The sequence below is a fragment of the Pseudorca crassidens genome, chromosome 13, assembly GCF_039906515.1.
Source record: "Pseudorca crassidens isolate mPseCra1 chromosome 13, mPseCra1.hap1, whole genome shotgun sequence".
Taxonomy (NCBI): Eukaryota; Metazoa; Chordata; class Mammalia; order Artiodactyla; family Delphinidae; genus Pseudorca; species Pseudorca crassidens.
Window position 1 is genome coordinate 72,049,773 of NC_090308.1, and position 17,213 is coordinate 72,066,985.

Consider the following 17,213-nt stretch of genomic DNA (forward strand, 5'->3'; position numbering starts at 1 on the left):
TAGGCCCATAAGCCATGGCTGCTGAGCCTGCGCATCCGGAGCCTGTGCTCCGCAACGGGAGAGGCCACAACAGTGAGAGGCCCGCGTACGGCAAAAAAAAAAAAAAAAAATGGCCAAAGTGCATGTTTTTACAGAATCTGTAAAAAAAATGTCCATTTAGTCTGACCAATGGCAACACCTCCTTATCCAAGGAGTTGATTGCCCTGTAGATACCTAAGATAAAAATCAAGGTCCACATAAAGTTTGCCCATACTAGAGCCAAAATAAAAGGCCTCCTCAAGACATTTCTTATCCCTTTCAGAGTTCCAGACATTACTGATGGTGACCAAGGCATGCATTTCACTTATCAGAACAAATACCATAGACTCTAGAATGAGACAGTCAATGGAACTTTCGCCTTAGTAATGGCCACATGCTGTAAGCCTCAGAGAGCCATAATAGCTTACTTAAATAAGTTCAACATCAATGAAATGAGACATAGCACATCAGCAATCAAACATCAATGGTGAATTATAATTGAGTCTGATTCCATCTGCGATGTCTGAGTACTGACAGCTTTCAAGCCCATACCCCCCCCCGCCCACGTTCTGTCCCACATTGGGGCAAGCTCCTAAGAAGGCCCATGAGCTTCATCCCTTGGCCCCTGCTGGGTAGTTAAAACCACAAATACCCCAACTCTCACTCTGGTCCCACCCCTTAATCACAATGAAAAACAAAGCCAAGCTCTACCCTCCCAGAAAATCCCGTATGGGAGTCATAAACCTTTTGCTACCCTCTTTATGCATGTGTAGTGTCATCAGGCTTGATATCCAAACTTATTTGGGGAGAGGATGGGGATCTCACCCACGAGGGGATGACCACATCTATGCGTATCACTCCCCTACTCATAGACCTCCAATAACTCCCCCACTGTCCACTGAATTAAATAGAAACTATTGATCGTAACTACAGATTTATCTTTCTAGTCTCCCTCTCCACTATTCTCCTTGATAAACATCATGCTTCAAATGCTGCTGTTCCCAGAACGCACCTGGTCTTTAATTGCCTCCATTCTCTGTGCTTATGCTCTGTCCTGAGTTTTCTCTTCTACCCACTGTCTCTATCGGCCCTTCTTCAAAATCATCTTAAAAGCCAATCCTCCATGAACGATTTTCTGAATCTTCCAATTAGACAAGCTCTCTCCCTGCTTTGAACCCCATATCACACAGTTTGAATCTCTGGCAGTGCTTTATCACATTCTACCCTATAACAAAGTCATTCACATCTTATTGCTCCTGAAGCTCAGGGGTTGACAGCACAGGTCCTGGAAACAGACCAAAAAAAAAAAAAAAATCCTACATCTGATTCTTGCTACCTGGTTGTGCTTGGGCAAGTCACCTAGCATCTCTAAACCTCAATTTTCTCTTCCAATGAGAATAAGATCTTACACGTGAAGGGTTTTGCCTAGAATCTGATTCATACTAAGAACTCAATAAAATGTTAGCTATTATCATTGTTTATCCTCTCAACTGGATCAGAAGCAATTTTATGTCAGAAACTCATTTTTTAATCCAATGCAACAACTGTGTCTGGTATATAGAAAGCATTGAATAGACATCTATTGAATGAACTGAATAAATGGCTCATAGGACTTCACTGAAATTTTAAAGCAGATTAACAGTAAGATTAGCACAGTTAAGTCACGTGCATGAATGTAAATTAATTCTAAGAACACACACACAAATCATCTAAAAAGAGAGTAGAATTCAGGAAAACATAGGTTTGTCTTAAAAACTGCTTGCTAACTTGTAACTAGTTTCCCAGAGGTTCCTCCACACCCCATATCACCTCTCCCAACCCTGCAACACACACATACACACTCTTATAACTGGGTTATGGACTTAGCTATCTTCTAATTTTGGTATTTTAACAGAGAGTAGACATTTGTGGATCAAAAACAGTGACAAGTTAATTAGCCACTTAGAGTTTCTTTCTGTTCAAAATCCTGTCCACAGAGCATTCAGTACTTTAAGAAAATCATATAGTGAATGATGTTGTTCCACAGTTAATATTCTTAAATAGACATCAAAAATATTTTTAGAGTTTAGAAGAAAAAGATTGCCCTCTGCTGCAGTAATTCTCATTCAAGGATCTGCTTTAAGGGAAAAATATGGGAGACGTAGAAACACAGGTAGGTATAACGATGCTTATGAGAACATTAGCAAGAAACATCCTATGTCTGTAAAATATGTGATTGTCTGCAGTACTTTAAACTATTACAATAGCTTTTTTTTTTTTTTTCGCAGTATGCGGGCCTCTCACTGTTGTGGCCTCTCCCGTTGCGGAGCACAGGCTCCGGACGCGCAGGCTCAGCGGCCATGGCTCACTGGCCCAGCCGCTCCGCGGCATGTGGGATCCTCCCAGACCGGGGCACGAACCCGTGTCCCCTGCATCGGCAGGCGGACTCTCAACCACTGCGCCACCAGGGAAGCCCTGAAATAGTTTTTAATGGTAGTAGGGGATGGTCACAACATTGTGAGTGGAAAGGCAGGTACAGCGTGATGCCAACAGGAAGCAGTTTATCTCGACATTAAGGCACTTTTCCTTAGTGATAGGATTATTCATGGGGTTTGTCCCCACTGTATTTTTAAATAATCTACGAGAAACATGAGTTAATTTAAAAATACGTCCTTTAGGGCTTCCCTCGTAGCGCAGTGGTTGAGAGTCCGCCTCCCGATGCAGGGGACACGGGTTCGTGCCCCGGTCCGGGAAGATCCCACATGCCGCGGAGCGGCTGGGCCTGTGAGCCATGGCCGCTGAGCCTGCGCATCTGGAGCCTGTGCTCCGCAACGGGAGAGGCCACAACAGTGAGAGGCCCGCGTACCGCAAAAAAACAAAAAACAAAAAAGTGTCCTTTAAATGTTTGATAGCCATGTGTTTGCCATGATCTATAAAAATAACTACAGAATGTGTCTAATTGAAAGATTAAAGTCTTCCTTGAAGGCATTTAACTAGCTGTATTGTCAAACTCAGAGAATCTGCATTGCACATAGAAAGGAACGTTTGTAAATTGACTGACCTGATGTTTCAGTCAGTCCAGCTCTCCTGTGTGCAAGTCGTCACCTTGAAATGTTATGTATCATGGTTCTCTTTAGGGGAAGAAAACACAAAGTTGTACAAATAGGACTGTGGCGGGGCAAAAGGGAGGTCAGGAGAACTGTAAACTTCCACTTTAAAAAAGCCTATCTTGATAACATCTTCAGGTTCTTGAAAACATACTCCCAAATATTTACTTTTCACAAAAAATATTATAGTTGGTTATATTTTAAGCTTTGGCTTCCTTAAAAGCAAATGTATCCTTACATTCACCAAGTCCAAATGGGAACCACCAATAAATCCTATTAGCAGAACATGTCAGCTAAACTGCATTTCTGTTTTTATAAACACTTACATACAGGTTTGTGACGTGGTAACCATGATCCTGAATCTTATACCACATTTTCATTTTCAGTAGCCAAGCAAACCTCATGAATTTCTCACGTGACACATTAAAAGGCACCGATGATAGATTTTTCTCAAAATTCACGTAAGATGAGAAACCTTTTGCGATCTGTGGCATGCATGCTACAGGACATTGGGACTGTCATGAGTTTGGTCCTGTATATGTAGAGACAGTGAACTGGCACAGCAGCAGCAGAGCTGCTGGGGTTTGGCCCGTCAGTCCACTGGTTTTCCAGGGTGATGACGGATTTCTGTCGATTTGGATTCCCTGTTTGGTCTCGGTCCTCAGAGGATGGGTGGTAGCCTGCACCCGGAGTGGGTTCCAGCCAGGAGAGCCGAGCAGAGCATGCAAAGCTGACTGCTCACCTGGTGACTGACCGACTTCACGGCCTGTGAACTTGGTCTCATTTGTTTGGTGTTCTCACCAGCTGAGCTAACTCATCTTTTAAGATAGAATTACACAGGCTCGCACAGCTTTCCAGAGTTGTTTTCTCTTCCAAAGAAATATCACCATTAAATTTCCGAAATATTTCCTATCATACTATGGACTCAGAGGAACTTTATGTAAGCATATTCTGGGGTCTGACACTAATTTTTTGAATGCACTGAAAGTGAAATTTAAACAAATGTAGTGAATGTTTGAGCACAAAGCAAAAACAATAAATTCACATCAATTGCCTTTTTTAAAATTAGACAAGAGAATTTCAAAGGTCTCAAGGTAGGTAATTAGCAATACCACCATGTGGCAAAAAAAGAACTAGAAAGGGAGTCTGGAACCTTGAGATCTAGTCCTAGTTGTTGCTATTTAACATGTCACAATTATCAGGTTTTCATTTGTAGAATGGGAAACTGGGCTTGACACATTTAAGAGCACATCCAATTTTGAAATACTAAGAATTCTTTTTCTTGTCAAAAATACATAAATCATATTAAATGTTTTTAAATCTAGATTTTTTTAACCCATGACAAAATTAGAGCTGCTAAAATGTTTTAAGATAAAACATAAAACCAGCCTGCATTTTTTTTTTTTTGCGGTACGCGGGCCTCTCACTGTTGTGGCCTCCCATTGCGGAGCACAGGCTCCAGACGCACAGGCTCAGCGGCCATGGCTCACGGGCCCAGCCGCTCCACGGCCATGTGGGATCTTCCCGGACCAGGGCACGAATCCGTGTCCCCTGCATCGGCAGGTGGACTCTCAACCACCGTGCCACCAGGGAAGCCCCAGCCTGAATTTTTAATCAAACATTACTAGGGATGGAAAAATACCTGTACAAAACATCCTCAAGGAGCTGTTTTTCTCCTCCTAAAAGACAGGATCACCTAGACAATACAGAATGTATTTTCTTAAACTAATTATTTTCTAGTGCAGTGCTGCAGTATTACTGAAAGATTTTAAAAATACATCATCAAGGTATTTTTCATATATGATCTAGAAATATAATTTCCTCCTTCCCTCTCCTTTACTGTGAAAGATCCTTGCACAAGTGTAAAAGTGAAACTTGAATCTCATCTGAAAAATGTCTGTTTTCACTGCAGGGTGCTGCTCTCTGAAGGCTGGATTTTGGAGCAGAAAGAAAGCACGGGCCAAACTGGTTTTAACTTGCAAACCAGCAGAAATGATAGGAAAGATTCCCAAGCTAGAGCTGCAAAGCCTCTGATGTCCTAAAGAAGGTAAGCCTCCTATTTGGAACATTAGTCCAAAAAGGACAGAGTCAAACGAAATCCCTAAGGAAACAATCATAGTTCATTTGGGACCTTCTTTTTTTCCACCCACTTTAATTAAAAAGTCAGATAACAAAGCTGTAACTTATTTCCGATTAAATATTGAGATGAGCATAATCCACATTTGCTGCCAATCAAGGTATTTTAAAGGAATGTACCTTTTATTTCAACCAATCCTTCCTCCGCCTCTGAAAAAAAAAAGAAAAATCTTGTCTATTATCGACAGTATCAATTTAAGTAGCTCTTTTTTCTTTAAAAAATGTTATCAAATGTGCTTCAAAGAATCCTTATAAGAAAGATCTGTCAGTTATAAGGTATAAATGTGCCTCATGGGTCACCATTGAGTCGCATGGGGCAGCAAAATTGATGATACATATATTAATGTTGCAAACTGAACTGTTACATTGAAAAGGGTGAGTTACAATTCAGGGTCAAATAGCTGTATTAGCCTAAATTCTTGCCACTTTAAATTGAAATTTATTGGATGTTTTAATAGCTTTTTAAATTGAGGGATTTATCAAGTACCTAAATTTTTAAGTATTTTTCTAACTTTCTTCAAATGAAACTTGTAAAGGAAAAATGAAGGGTGTTTTCTGCTGAAACATTTGCTGAGTAATAAAAAGTATCACCAACCAAAATAATTTTGAAAAATGGACTATTTGTAGGTTTCTAGGATCAATAATGCATAATGGTACTAAAGAACAGTGTTTAAAACAAGTACACTTAAAGCGATACTTTCATTTTCTTTTTGCCTATAATCCTTATTGGATTTATATAGCACCTGTCTGCCAAGGAACTCAGACTGCCTTATAAGCTTATAGACTTCGAGTATTATGACTACACAATAACAAATGTTTTCAAGCAGTAATATTTTTTACCTTAAGAATGTCTATTTCCATGTACTGGGGAAGAGCAAGCAGTGATATGATATAAAATTGGGAAGTTTATACAAAGGAAGAAGCAAGGGGGTGAAAAAGAAGCAGAAAATCATAAACTTCAAAAACGCCATCACCTAATGGGCAAAAACTCGGCTTCACTGTATCACAGATTCTGCTTCAGTGAGTTGATGAGAAAAGCTAGACTGACAAATCTAGCGCTTTCCTGGATGTTAGATAGAGCTCAGTTTTTAACTGTTAGATAATCACATGATGAAGGAGAAATCATTCTTCTGAACGGAGACTCTATAAATTTTACAATTTGTTGTTTCCTACAATATCAGCAGACTTAGCAATGAAAGCCCATCGGCAGTGTATTCCTAAGATGGTGTGCTTTTATTTATTAGATGTTTTCACTATTTTTTGGCTGTGTTTTGGCATCACCCTTAGGAAATAATGGCAGCCAGCCAGTTTATGAATTCCTGGTGAACACTTAAAATGTTTAATGGAATAATATTAAGTACCATATATTTAACCTTTTCTTAGGAATTGTAGGATCTGACATATAACCCCAAAATAATGCATACTATTTCATAAAATGAGCCTTAAGGAACTTAATATAGTTAAAATTAAAACATCATATTCTGTCTGTCTAATCTAATCTAAACAAGGAACAGATTCAGATATTTTTAGCTCTATTTTGAAAACTTCTGAATTTAACTCAAAGAGGAAAAAGCTTTCTATGCTTCTATTGTAAAAAAGATTTCTAGAACTAAAGTACTGTCTAATCCTATTTCATTTATAAAAGTATGGAAAACTAAATTTTATTTCAAATATAAAACACCCCCGAACATGATCTTTTTTTTTTTTTTTTTCTGGACGTGGGCCTCTCACTGTTGTGGCCTCTCCCGTTGTGGAGCACAGGCTCCGGACGCGCAGGCTCAGTGGCCATGGCTCACGGGCCCAGCCGCTTCGCGGCATGTGGTATTTTCCCAGACCGGGGCACGAACCCGTGTCGCCTGCCTCCTCGGCAGGCGGACTCTCAACCACTGCGCCACCAGGGAAGCCCACCAGAACATGATCATTTTAAAGGGAAAGAACGGCCCTAAGACTTACTGGCACAAGTTTACCTACACTTTAAATTAAGCAGTAATGGCTAAATTAAAAGTCACTTTATATAAGAGTTTAGAGACTAATGGAATTTACTTTTAAACTTACTTGGCAAATAATAAACTCTGAAAAAAAATCTTGTCTATTATTGACAATATCACTTGATTAATCAATTGCTTTTATTTACACCTAAGTGTGATTTATTCTTCACAAAGGTGTATATACTAACATAGAGTTTAGCTAAAGTCAAAATGTCCCCAAATTCTTAAGTGCTGAACTGAACATAAGAACCTACGATTAGTTGAGACACTCATTTGTAAACATAGACAGTTATCTCTGGTTATTTCCTCAAATTCATATCCTACCATAACAATTATTTTTTAAACACATTAGCAGTCTCTGATAATCAAACTGTCAACCCTATAGGAACCATTTTAAGCATTTAAAAAAATATATTCTCAGGAAAATCTAAGTTCCAATTTACATTATGACCTTATAACTCTTTAAAGTTACTCTTTTAAATCTTTTATTTTAGAATATTCTATGTCTTAAGACACTTCATTTTCATACATTTATTTGCATTATATTTGTTTCATACTCTGCTCTAAAAATCCACAGAACAATTTCATATGGAGAGTTTTATTATGTAAATAATTTTGTTCTGTCCTAACAACTTAGTCTAGAAAAAGCCCCACACTGTGAACTGCTTATCATACCGAACTCTTCCCTCTTACGAACTTTATAATGCTTTTACAAAATAGTTTAATGAATAGCATTAACTTTCACATGAATATTCAAATTCTCTATGTAAACCCTGAAAGGATCCACCATCTCAAAACTATCTCCAAAGTCTGTCTGTATAAGACACTGCTCCCGTTTCATTCTCAGCTATAATAACGAATACCTTAATTATCATCAGAACCAAGACCATTTAATATCACTGCCCCTAATCTTTTTTTCAAATAGTAAACTTGAACACAACTGTAATTCTTTTAAGAATCTTTATTTAATTTTTTTGGAACAATTTAGTTTGCTGGATCTTGATGCAGTTTATAAAAAAACGTCAGCACAGTTTCATATAAACTGCAATCAGAAAAGTAACTTGTCAAAGAAGTTATCTGAAGTTGCAAGTTATTTTTTGTAATATGCAGAACAGGAAAATGTAAGCATGCTCTCAGATGCAGGCGCTCCTGTGTGCTATGGAGTTACTTTGAAGAGCTTGCTAAGGTCTGCGGGCAGTTTATGGAATGCAATCATTCTCTCCACAATTTTGGTACATGAGAATAAAACTGATATTTATGAAATACGTCTTTTTCTCAAAAAAGTTGAGGCAGCTTTTGTTGAATGCTATCTGTGGGAGTACACTTGATAACCTTGAGCTGTACTAAGAGAAACAGCCAGCCAGGAGGCCATGTTCATGCTGAAACTTGAAAACATCCCTCCAGACGTGTTGATTTCCCAGAAAAGGAAGAGGATAAAACACTAAGCACAGTTGTCCATTGTCTTACAGTAGCAGAACACACCAAGAAACTTTACATAAGGGAGCAAACTCCCTTCACTGCTTTCAGTCAAGGTCAGTGGCAGCTACAGTGGAGGGTGGTGGTGCAGCAAGCCTAGGACAGGACAAAAGCTGAAGTCTACATCTCATGCATAGCTGTCCTTGTTCTGTCCTCGCGCGGTTCTCAGACATCCGAATTAGAACTGAGGTTTGTTAACCTGGGGTCCGCATTGATTTCATATCTGTAATGATACCCTTCCATGTGATCCCTGCAGGCATCTCTGATGTTATGCATCCACTTTTTTATCCCTTTGCGGTTCAAATACAAAACCAGTAGGAAAATGGCGCCTATCAGGGCTAAAACAATACCCAGGAAGACATAAGACGTCTGCAGGGATGGAGGAAGGATAGGGTCACAGTCCAGGTCGGAGCTGTTGAGTTCCAAGAGGACCCGATTCCTCATTTTTTCCGGGAATGCACAGGTGAGCCTGGCTTTGCCCTGTACTACCTCTGTCTCCTTGAGCCAGGCCACCATGTCCGCCATGTGGCAGTCACAGACCCAGGGATTGTCGTCCAGGAAGACCCTGACGTGAGGCAGGCTTTGCAGCTCTGCCAGGGTGCCGTTGTGCAGGACCTTGAGGGCGTTGTTCTCCAGGTGGAGGCTTTCGAGGTGTGTCAGGTTGCGGAAGGACACATAGGTCAGGCTCACCAGCGAGTTGTTGCGCAGGTCCAGGTGCCTGAGGCCGGGCAGCTGGGCCAGGACGTCGCGGGGCAGGTAGAGGAGGCGGTTGCTGACCAGCTCCAGGCGGCGGAGCCCGCGCAGCGCGTGACCTGCTCGCAGGGCCGCTGCCACCGCACCCTCAAAGCTCCGGTTCTGCCGCTCGGCGGCAGGGGGCACGATGCTGTTCAGGATCAGTTCCACCAGGGGGCTGGGGGCCGCGACGCTGGCGTTGCCGCCCGAGAAGGCGAAGGGGCTGAGGTCGGCCAGCGGGTTGTGGCTGAGGTCGAGCTGGCGCAGGCTGGGCAGATGCGCGAAGGCGCCGGCGCGCACCTCCTCCAGGTGGCTGCCGCTGAGGTTGAGCGCGGCCAGCTCGGCCAGCGGCGGCCGGCGGGCGAAGGCCCCGGCGGGGAGCACTGCCAGCTGATTGCCGGTGAGGAAGAGGTTGCGCACGTAGGGGGGCAGGTCCGCGGGCACCTCGGTCAGGTTGCGGTTAACGCACTTGACGGTGCGCGCCGCCTCGGAGCACTCGCACGCCGGGGGGCATCGGCCCGACAGCTGGGGCTGGGCGGACGCCGCGGAGACCGGGAACGCCGAGGAGGTGGACGAGGACGCAGAGGAGGGGAGGGAGGACGACGAGACCCAGCCCAGGAGGACCAGCGCCAGCCGTGCCAGCCGCAGCCTCCCGTCCCCGGCGGCGGGGCCCCGGGAGCACCCCCCAGGCATCGCGGCTCGGGTCTCCCCGGAGCTGAGCTGGGACGCTGCCCGCTCCGAAGGTTCGGGAGGTTGGGCCCGGAGGGCGCGGGCCGGACGAAAGCGTCTGGAGAAAACTTTCGTCTTGTGGAAGCTGAGGAGGGCCGCTGCCGCCGCCGCTGCCGCAGGAACTTGGCTAACCCCCTCGCCGCCGGGCGTCCCCCTCCCGGGGCCGAGTCCCCCGCCCCTTCCCTCCAGAAAGTACGCACGGCGGGTCGGGACGCTCAGCGCCTCGCTCTTCCTCCGCGCCTCTTCCAGCAGCCGCCCCCGGGTGGCACCTCCTCGCCTCTTTTGTTGGCGCCTCGCGCAGGATCCGCGGCGCGACCTGGGACAAGCGGGAGAGAAGCGTGAGGGGCAGCGGCGCCCGCAGCTCCCCGAGTGCAGGAACCGGCCTCTGCCAGCCAAGTCGTCCCCACTCGGTACCCGAGACCTCCCTCCTTTAAGCCCGTCCGAGCCTCGCCTCCCCCAGCGCGCCACGCAGATCCGTACCCCGGGAGAGGGGCGCGCGACCCGAGATGCCGGAGCGCAAAGTCTGTCGTTTGCTGCGGCCCCTACTATATATACCCTTGCAGCTCCCGCCCTCCTCCTTTCCCGATCCCACTCGTCCTGTCCCCCACCCCCCACCCCCGCTCCCCCGCTCCCCCGCATCGAACTTCTCGCTTAATCCCCAGCGCCTCCCGGCCAAACTTCTCACTCTCCCAGGTCCTTCCCCCCACCGTCTCCGCAGAGTACCTGCCTTCCGGGGTCTCCGCCCCCCGCCCGGACTTCTCCTCCCGGCCCAGGTGAGGATGAGAGGGAAGTTTCATGCTACAGGAGTATTTTCATCTCTCAGAACCCTCTCGGATTAAGTGGAGGAGCGTATAGCTGGCGCCCCCAAGCCCGCGCCCCCTCCAGCCCCTCGGATCCGAGGGCATTCCAGTCATCTCCGAAAGGGAGGGGAGAGGCCTCGAACAAAGCGACGGCGGAACCCGGACCTGCACTCCTCTCCTGCCAGAGGGCGGGGAGGGGCCCCGGAGCTGCCTTCTCCGCCACCTCCCCACCGCTCACCTCCGCGCGCCCGCCCGCCCGCCACCTCCCGAGACAACTCCCAGTCCCACCGGAGTCGCGGGGACTTCTCGGGTCCGAGCTGCGCGCCGACTCTCCTCGCACCCCAGCCCCAGGCCCAACCTCCGCAGCTGGGAAAAACCAATCCGGGGGGCGGGGGAGGGCAGGCCTGCCGGAGTGGCTGCTCCGGCCGCGCGGCCAGCCTCGGCGGACCTCGGTGGGGGGATTGAATAAAGGAGGCGAGGGGGGAGTCTGCGCCGCGCACCTCCCCCTGGTGGAAACTGACGAGGAATGCGCCAGAAAAGGTGAGGGAATCCCTTCTTCTCCCCCTTCCCCGACATTCCATGGTGGTTCCTCGTTTTGCATACTGGACTTACCTTGGACAGGAACAAAACCGCTGGTGAATCTCGTGGAATTCGTCCTGATTCGGGCACTTATGGCAGTAACCGGGTAGATTTAGGCGTCACAGAGCAACGCGAAGCAGCAGCGTAAAGAAGGGAGCTGAAAATGCACAGCGGCAGCGGTAAAACGCCCAGCAGCCTGCAAGGGAGTTTCGCGAGTCTTCCCACCAAAGTGATAACGTTAGACTGCCAACTTCAGATTTAGGTGTAATTAACGTCCCTACCTGTCCCGCCCCCGCACTTCTCCGGATAAGTTACGGAACTTGTGAAGGGAGAGAGCTAACTTTAAGAAGGGGGGGAAAAGATTGGTGGAGAAGAGATTCACTTTTGATTCATGAGCTTTTCCCTTCCCCAAATTAAAAGCAGAAGGAAGAAAACGGCCGCCAAAGCGTCCTAGAAACAAAAGGCATACAGAGAGGACGTGAGTCACCCGGAAAGCGGACCCGCCCCGCTCACCAGATGTGGCAGCGATGTGTCAGTGCAAGTCACTTAAGATGGGAGAGCTCACGGGGTGGGAGTGGGAGGGAGGCCGCCTGGGGAGAGCAGAAGTTTGGTACCAATATCTAACGCCCCAGGAGGCGCCAGGTAGGCAGGGAACCGAGAGGCTGAAGTCGGGAAAGGAGACTCTGAATGACTGAGTATAGGGGGGATTTGTTACATCGGAGAGGTTTGGGGTTCTGCAGGCTCAATCCTTGTTCTCTCAATGACTCTGTATCTCCTTTCTCCCCATCAAATAATTTCCCTGAAAGGATGAGAAGGTGGCTGGTTATTCAAGGCTTGTTCATTTTAGAAAGAAAATGGCAATTAGAGAAAACAGTTGGGGAAATTAAGATCTGGTAATATGAAAAGGATCGAATAAAGAATGCCGAAGTTTGTGCCTGTGACGTGTGCCTTTACTGTGAAAAAAGGCCCCAACTCTCAAGTTGATTCCTTATTACTTTTGTGGGAAGAGATAGTCTGCAGAGCCAATAGCCAAAATGACCCAGACAAGACCTGGAGGAGTTGGAGAATGCAACAATTTGTGCAAAAAGCCAGTTTTGTTCACTTGTATCTTCAGCACGTTTATCTAAATCTCTTTTTCTTGTTTTTAAAAGTGTTTTTTAACACGAATGTGAAACACTTTGACAAAAGAATCTGAAAAGCTGTAGCGATGTTCTGTATCCCGATGGTGGTGGTGGTTACATAAATCTATACATGTGTCAAAATTCATAGAACTTTGTACACCGAAAAGAATCAGTTTTACTGTAGGATAATTTTTAAACAAAATTAATTACTCATGGGGAAAAAACTGTCGTAATGCTCTGGCATGATATTAATTCTGGTTCTGTTCTGTTAAGGAGAGTGAGAAGCACTTTAGGATTTAGAAAGATAACATTCTCATCCGATCTTAGAGTCAGCTCGGCAATATAGGTACCATTAGTACTATTGTCTTGTTATTCGTGTTATTATTCTGTTTCACAAATGAAACAATTGCGGCTCTGAACTGAGGATAGCTAGCATTGACAGTGTCTTTTACTTGCCAAGCCCTGTGCTTATCACTTTATAGAAGTTATCTCTTTTGTTCTTCCTATCAGTACTCAGGTAGGTTCTCTCGCTGCAGTTTTAAAGAGGAGAAAAACTGAGGCAGGAATCAGTTATATAACTTGTTCTAATGTGTGGTGGAGGTAGGGACCAGGCCCGGATTTGTCTGCTTTTCTTAAATAGCTCACATTCTGCCTCTGGGTAAAATTGAGGAGTTTGTGCAAAGTCCTAGTCTGTATCACTTAGGCAGACCCGAAGCCTCTCCCCTGGTTCTCTTCCTCCTGATCTTCTTCCACTTGCCTGCAGCTAGCAGTTGGTTGTGGCTGCTGAATCAGGACTCAGAAATTTGGGGTCATTTTTAGCTCTGCCACTTACTCATTGTGTGGTTTCTGTTTACCTCCATTTCTTAATCTGTAAAATAGGGCCACTAATAAAACGTTATGGCATTTCCATGAGAACTGAGATAACAGGCAAAATTGCCTGTTATTATTGTGCTCTTCTTAATTACTCGCCCTCTCGCCATTTATTGTGCACCCACCATATCCCTGTAACTGTGTGAGTGATAGGAATCCAAGGATGAATAGTGTAAGGTCTCCTTCAAGTAGAATTGCCAGATTTAGCAAATAAAAATACAGGACACTCAGCTAAACTTGAATTTCAGATACACGATGAATGATTTTTTAGTATGACTATGTCCCACGCAGTATTTGGGATGTACTTACACTAAACAATTTTGTTCTTTACCTGAAATTCTAACTTAACCTGGCATCCTGTATTTGGTCTGGTGACAAAGGAGTTCATAACCTGGTGGAAGAAACACAGAACCAAGAGCTCTCAATGCAGAACATTGAATGCAGTTTAGTATGTGTATCTTTCCAGTCTCTCTCTTTGTATATATTTTACTTCTGTTTTTGCTTTTTTTTATATGAATGGGATCATAGTATATGTATTATTCATGATTGTTTTAGTTTTGAAATAACCGTATATCGTTCTGTGTCCATACATATAGGTACGCTTTCTTCTTTATTTTATAGACTGCAAAATGTTCTGTTCTGTGGATTGTTTTACCACATTTTTTAACCGCCCTATTGAAAGACATTAAGATCAGTAACTACTTTTTAAAGAAGTTTCCTTCAAGTGAGAAAAGCTTACTAGGATCAGTTCTATTTTGATTGTCTTCAGCATCTAATTATCCGGAATTATCAGACTTGCTTTACTCCTGACAGCTTGAACATTTTTTTGTGCCTGATGCTATTTACATGCTCTAAAGCAGAACAGAGAATTTCAGAGCACATTTTCCCCCATTTATTCTTCCATTCCAAAATAAAATAAAAGAAGGATCTGAATGTCCTAATGGAGAAGAACCAATCTAGTGTATTTCATAGGTCATTTTGTAGCCTCCAGGAAAATGTCTCTGCACTATTATTTATTTAGCACATTGTTTCTGCAGGAACCGTTTTTCTTCTAATGACCCAAAGGAAAGTCATTAGTAAATTTTTGAGATATTGCTGCTAAATCCTGGGAAGGCAAGGAATAATGTAGTTTCTTAAATGATGGGCGATTATGGCTACCCTCATAGTAACTGGAAGAGAGAAACCATGTGGTGCAGCATGGACAAACATCAAGATTATTTAAGACTAGTTAATTTTGGTCTCTGCCTTAAATGAGCAAAGGAGTTGATAAAGGTGAACACTCTCAAGTCTAAAAAATTTCTAAAACAAAATCAAACATTGGTGAATGTCAAACCCACATGTCGTAAAACCATGAACCAACACTTAAAACCAGAACAATCAACTTGACAGTCAATTTGGGGGGGGGATATATATATATATATATATATATATTTTTTTTTTTTTTTTTTGAGGTACGCAGGCCTCTCACTGCTGTGGCCTCTCCCGTTGCGGAGCACAGGCTCCGGGCGCGCAGGCTCAGTGGCCATGGCTCACGGGCCCAGCCGCTCCGCGGCATGTGGGATCCTCCCGGACCGGGGCACGAACCCACGTCCCCTGCATCGGCAGGCGGACTCTCAACCACTGCGCCACCAGGGAAGCCCTGGGGGAAAAATATATATTTTAATTGTTAATGATTAGAAAGAAAACTCTTCTCATGTGCTGATTTCAAATCATTTGTGAAAGAAACAAGCTTCTTGTCTGAGATATATAAACTAAGTAAAATATTAACTAGGGAATGGGTTGGAAAGGACATATTTGTTTCATGAGTCAGTACCATGGGGGTTGGAGCTAGTAAAAGAAAAAATATAGCAAAGACATTTCAGGATTTATCAGAAATTAAATAAATACTAAAGAAAACAAGCTAAAAGGCTGTAAAATTGGAAGGATTAAACTGGATGTAAATTTGTGATTCTTCAAGGATGAGAAAACCTTGAAACGTAAATAGAACAATTATATAGCAATCTGCAGAACTTTCCAAATAGTGAACATTACAGGATTATTCAACTTTAAGTGTATTTAACTTTTTAAGTCGTTACTGTATGCCCTCCACCTATTTGATGTTCTTGGGGTACAGAGGTAAATAGGATAAAAATCCCTGCCTTCAGATAACTCACAGTCTAGTGGTGAAGGCAGATTACCTAACAGTTACAAAACATATGGTGACTGCAAGGGTCGTGGTGGAGTGGGGAGACTGGAGAAGACTTCATGGGGGAAGTAATGCCTGAATTGCATTTTGAAGTATTAGTAGGAACTTGCTAGACAAAAGGTTGACAAGTTGGTGAAAAGACTTAGAGAACTTGTTCAGTTCTAGAGACTACGTGGGGAAGAGCACAGCACGCATTGGAGAGAGTGGTACAAGGCCAGATTTGAAACACGGTGGGATCAGATTACTGCCCTCTATTGGAAGAAGTTTGATTTCATCCTATAGAGCTGGGGAACCTGCGAAGATATTTAGCAGGGGAACGACGTGATCAGATGTGTATTTTACAAAGATCACCTCTGCAATCTGTTTGAAGAGTAAGTTATAGGCAGGGAGACTGAGGGCAGGGAGAGAAATTGGGAGATCCAAGTGATGCATGTTGAAGAACTAAACTAAAGCAATGTTAAAAGATTGACAAGGCAGGAACAGATTATATAGACCAGTGGTTCTCAACAGGGTGACACTGCCCCTAGTGGGCATTTTGGATATTTGTGGAGGCATTTTCTGATTGCCACAATCAAGTGGGGAGAGCTACTGCCCTTTAGTGTGTAGAGGACAGGAATGTTAGCTATCCTGCAATTAGAGAGACAGTATCGTACAATGAAAAATTATGCTTCTTCCCACGTGACTTTCAAGTATCCATCTAGGCATTCTTGTAGGTGAAAAACCTGATTATAATCATCTCAGCCTAGAAACAACTCCATTCTACACTTAAATTGCAAATAGTTATAAAATGGTTTTAATATACACTGAATTTTCCAGGAATGCAGCTACCATGTTCATTGGAGAAAAAATATTGTTTGGGACTCTACCAAAATTTTATCTCTGACAGCTATGCCACTCATGCTATGTGAGACACTAATACAACCCAACTGTATCAGTGTGCATTTGCAGTTATTGCATTTACAGTAATTCTTATTTCAAAATGTCGAATGTAAAGACAAACTATTATCTTTTCACTATTCATTTGAATCTTAGTCTAATTTCTCTTAAATCCTAGCCTGTTTATAGGTAGATGGAAGTAAATTACCACTTCATTAGATCTTCTAGTATAGTTATTTATATGTTATACTACATGTTAACATTTAATTATGCTCCTCTTATTTCTCTCTTATATTATAGTTAGTATAATATATATTTTAAAATTTGTGTGAAGGTATGCTTTATATAAAGGGGCTTTATAAAATACTTGTTTTAAAAAGTTTGAAAGTAACCTGTATAGATACTTGAGAGGTAGAATCTATAAATCTTGGTGATTTATTCAATATGGAGGCGAGAATACAGGCATTTATAATTCTAAAACATGTAACATAAAAGTTTCTCTATTTTAAATGATGCCCAAGAGAAATCCTAATAACCCTAGATTGAAGAGTCAAATTTGACTGTGAGGAAGCTGAAAAATACCTAGAGTAAAGGATGGAACAGTGAATTTATTTGCT

At 43.6% G+C, this 17,213-nt stretch overlaps 1 protein-coding gene and 1 long non-coding RNA gene across 4 annotated transcripts in view; one reads left to right on the forward strand and one right to left on the reverse strand.

The window, feature by feature from the left end:
* The window catches only part of LOC137205057 (uncharacterized), a 32,316-nt gene extending 27,197 nt beyond the window's left edge, over positions 1–5,119 (forward strand). The window contains exon 4 of the long non-coding RNA XR_010933980.1: positions 5,017–5,119. This is a non-coding gene — a long non-coding RNA (uncharacterized lncRNA). The remainder of the gene's footprint in view (positions 1–5,016) is intronic.
* Positions 5,120–8,174: 3,055 nt separating this feature from the next.
* Positions 8,175–11,516, reverse strand: TPBG (trophoblast glycoprotein). 3 transcript variants are annotated; one of them, XM_067702693.1, is made up of 2 exons: positions 11,254–11,516; positions 8,175–10,481 (listed from the first exon to the last, which is right to left on the reverse strand). In XM_067702693.1, exon 2 carries the CDS (start codon positions 10,127–10,129, stop codon positions 8,870–8,872), a length of 1,260 nt encoding a protein of 419 aa, XP_067558794.1. In that variant the 5' UTR covers positions 10,130–10,481; positions 11,254–11,516; the 3' UTR covers positions 8,175–8,869. The 3 variants fall into 3 exon arrangements, with proteins under 3 accessions (XP_067558794.1, XP_067558793.1, XP_067558795.1); XM_067702692.1 differs by having other exon boundaries at positions 11,204–11,516; XM_067702694.1 differs by lacking the exon at positions 11,254–11,516 and adding an exon at positions 11,131–11,155.
* Between the last annotated feature and the right edge of the window lie 5,697 nt (positions 11,517–17,213).

Coding starts and splice junctions, on each gene's coding strand:
- TPBG (XM_067702693.1), bottom strand. CDS start 10,129: ATGCCTGGGGGGTGCTCCCGGGGCCCCGCCGCCGGGGACGGGAGGCTG.